At 41.7% G+C, this 3,634-nt stretch overlaps 1 protein-coding gene across 1 annotated transcript in view; it reads right to left on the minus strand.

Moving 5' to 3' along the window:
• LOC102811560 (olfactory receptor 4D2-like) overlaps positions 1–551 on the minus strand; it is a 964-nt gene extending 413 nt beyond the window's left edge. The window contains exon 1 of the mRNA XM_006833640.1: positions 3–551. Within this exon, the coding sequence (XP_006833703.1) occupies positions 3–551 (549 nt within the window). The remainder of the gene's footprint in view (positions 1–2) is intronic.
• Positions 552–3,634: the final 3,083 nt, after the last annotated feature.

A 3,634-nucleotide genomic window follows, 5' to 3' on the forward strand; every position in this document is an offset into this window, starting at 1 on the left:
ACTTGAGGAACATCACAGTAGAAGTTATCCAGCACGTTGGGGCCACAGAAAGGGAGTGGGAGCATCAGAACCACTTGGGAAATGGAATGAAGGAAACCTCCAATCCAGGCAGCCACCACTAGCCCCACACAGAGCTGAGGGTTCATGATGGTGACATAGTGGAGGGGCCGGGAGATGGCAACAAGGCGGTCATAGGCCATCACTGAGAGGAAGAAGATCATGGCACCTCCCAGAAAGTGGAAGAAGAAGATCTGGGCTAGGCAGCCCTGGTAGGAGATGGTCTTGTTCTCAGAAAGTAAGTCAACCAGCATCTTTGGGGCAGTGACTGAAGAGAAACTCAGGTCTAAGATAGCCAGGTTTCGAAGCAGAAAGTACATGGGTGTGTGGAGCCGGGAGTCAGAGGTCACTGTGACCACAATGAGGAGATTTCCCACCACAGTTGTGATATAGACAAACAGGAAGACTAAAAACAGAAATCGCTGAAGCTCTCGAGTCTGTGAGAGACCCAGGAAGACAAATTCTGATACCCACGTGAGATTCTCTGAATCCATGGTATTTGCTCCATACACCTAAGGAAAAGAAGTCACAGTCATAGATGTATAGAATCACTGTTTGCCCTTTAGTATCAGAGGCTCAGAATGGATTTGTCCAGGTTCAAATGATGGGCATCCTCATGGACAGATCATAATGCTAGGTGTTGATTAGTAGCCTTATCTTTGGTGAGTTTACAAGTTGGGTGTTGGAATATACATTCCTGAGACATTTTAAAGTCATGCAAAATGCATTAAAATGACATTTTAAAGTCATTCTCTGATAGAGAAAAAGATAGAGGGGACGATGAAAGGGAATGTATTTGTCTTTCTGTCTGCCTGCCCTGCCTCAAGACTTTCTAGCCTAGATTATTGATTCTCTTATCTATTAGAGATCATTCCATTCAAACCCACTGCTTCAGTTTGCTTCCATTCCAGTCTACATTCTATCCTGCTGCCAGTGAGACCCTACATATAATCTTTTAGTGACTGCTCACTAGTACAGCTTGCGAGCCACATCAAATACTTTGTGGATCAAATCAGCATAGAAAAACATAGTTAAATATGTGTATGCAAACCTCCCTTAGCATGTTCTGTAAGGTTATAAAATATAGTCACCAGCTACATTTCTAGTCAGTATCTGTGCTGTATACCACTGACTGCTCAGTGAATTTCTCACCCATGCTATCATTTATATCCATCCGAATTTCTGTTCCACTCTCCTTTCCACCTAGGGAAGACTCACTCAAATGTCACCCTCTCTGTGACTCCTTTCATCATTTCTCCTCTACAGAAAGAATCCGCCCTTTCTCATGGTTCTAATAACATGAATACCTGTTACAGGAGTCCTGGTGTGGCACTGTAGGATAATGCGCTGGACTGTAAGGTTAGTTTGAGCTGTGGGTCGATGGTTCAAACCCACCAGTTGCTCCTCAGACACTTTATACAGGGTCTATTGAGTTGGAACTGACTCAACGTCACTTCACAACACAACAACATCATGTCCAAAAAGTGCTCTGGTGCCACAATGGCTGATTACCTGGCTGCTAACTGAAAGGTCAGAGGTTTGAGCCTATCAGTTTCTCCTTGGAAGAAAAGACTTCACAATCTTCTCAGGTAGAAATTACAGCCTATGCGTCAGTTCTACTCTGTTTATAGGGCCTCTTTGAGTCAGATTGGACTCATTAGCACTTAACAACAACTTAACATCATAATTCATTTATTCCAGCTTTTTTTTTTTTTGCGAAACTGCATTGTAATTTCAATATTTTAGCCATCCCAAAACCTAGAATAGCAACGCTGATGTAACACATGCTGAATAACTGTTTGTCAAGTTAATATTTTAATTAGGTAATTGATTGTGTGAACTTCAATATGTGGAGAATTTCTTAATGTTGTAAAAATACATACAACAAAGCATTGGTGGTGGTAATGGTGGTGGCTATGTGCCGTGGAGTCGGTTCCAAGTGATAGTGACCCTGCACAGGTTTCCAAGGCTGTAAATCTTTAAGGGAGCAGAAAGCCTCATCTTTCTCCCGCGGAACAGCTGGTAGTTTCAAACTGCTGACCTTGCGGCTCACAGCCCAATTCGTAACCACGACGCTACCAGAGCTCTTTCTGGATTCTGATAACACCTTATAAATTCCTCTCTTTTCTTACAATGTTTATCATTTGATTGTTTTTGTTGCACACCCATCCCCCCTGCTTTACAACTAGACTGTAAATTCAATAATTTAGGACAATAACCTAGGCAGTAACTCTGTCTTAGCTGTTTCTTAAAAACCGTTTGCTAATTTAATGGATTATTTAGGTAATTATGTGACTTTCATTCTATGGAGAATTTTGGAATGAGTTTCCTTTGTTCTCAGCATCTTCTGAGTCCTAGGGCAAATTCTATGCTTGGTTGTTCAAAGCTGGCTTTCACATGAACCGGAAACAGCTGTTTTCAACAACACATTCCTACTGGATGACTTTCTGATGTTCTCCTCACACATTAAACCCACTAGCATCAAGTCTATGCCCTGTTTCTAGTCCTTCAACCGTCCAGCAAATGTTGCATGATCCTCCTTACAGTAAAACCCTTCTACAGGTGAAGAACCCTTCTTCTCACCTTCATTTAGCCCAGATGGGAGAGGGGCTTTGAGACTTGCATCTTTTTGGAGCTCCTTTCCCCAAAGCTTCAGTTTTCCAGCCCTTGCCCATACTTCAGTACACACTAATGAGTGTGACCCTAAGGGAAGTGGAAGTACCCTTGGGGAGAAGATATTGGACTGGGCTTAGGAAGCAGAGCTGGGCTGATTACCACTGGGGACAAGGAAGCAATGGGAGTTGTTAAAAAGTTTCTAAATGTCTCAAAAACATATACTCTTTGAGAGGTCTGCCTTGGGGGTCAAAAGGGTATTGAACATTTTAAAGATTTCAGAGCTGTAGAATTAGTAGTTGCTTTAACCAGGTCTTGGCATAGATGAGTGTACGCTTCCAGCATTACATCATTCATTGAAACATCTCAGTTGGTAGTCCACGAGTTCCTGAAGGCTTGTTTTTCACCAGTGCCTTCAGTGCAACTTGACTTTTTCCTCAGTATCATCTGTTCTTGATCATATGATACCTCCTGAAATCATATGATCATATGATACCTCCTGAACATCAACCAATTCTTTTTGGTACATTGACTCTATATATTCCTCCAATCTTCTTTTGATGGTTCCTGCATCAATATTTTTCCATAGAATCCTTTATCATAACTTGAGGCTTGAATTTTTTCAAATCTTTCAGCTTAGGTATTTTCACTTGCCTCATACGCACACGAAAGCTGGACAATGAATAACAAAGACCAAAGAAGAATTGATGCCTTTGGATTATGGTGTTAGCATGGAATATTAAATGTACCATGGACTGTCAGAAAAATGAACAAATCTGTCTTGAAGTAAGTACAGCCAGAATTTTCCTTAGAAGTGAGGCTAGTGAGACTTTGACCCACATACTTTGTTACACGTCACCAGGAAGAAACGATTTCTGGAGAATAACATCATGGTTGGTAAGGTAGATGGTCAGAAAAAAGAGGGAAGACCCTCAACGAGATGAATTGACACAATGAGTGCATC

The sequence above is a fragment of the Chrysochloris asiatica genome, unplaced genomic scaffold, assembly GCF_000296735.1.
Source record: "Chrysochloris asiatica unplaced genomic scaffold, ChrAsi1.0 scaffold00007, whole genome shotgun sequence".
Taxonomy (NCBI): Eukaryota; Metazoa; Chordata; class Mammalia; order Afrosoricida; family Chrysochloridae; genus Chrysochloris; species Chrysochloris asiatica.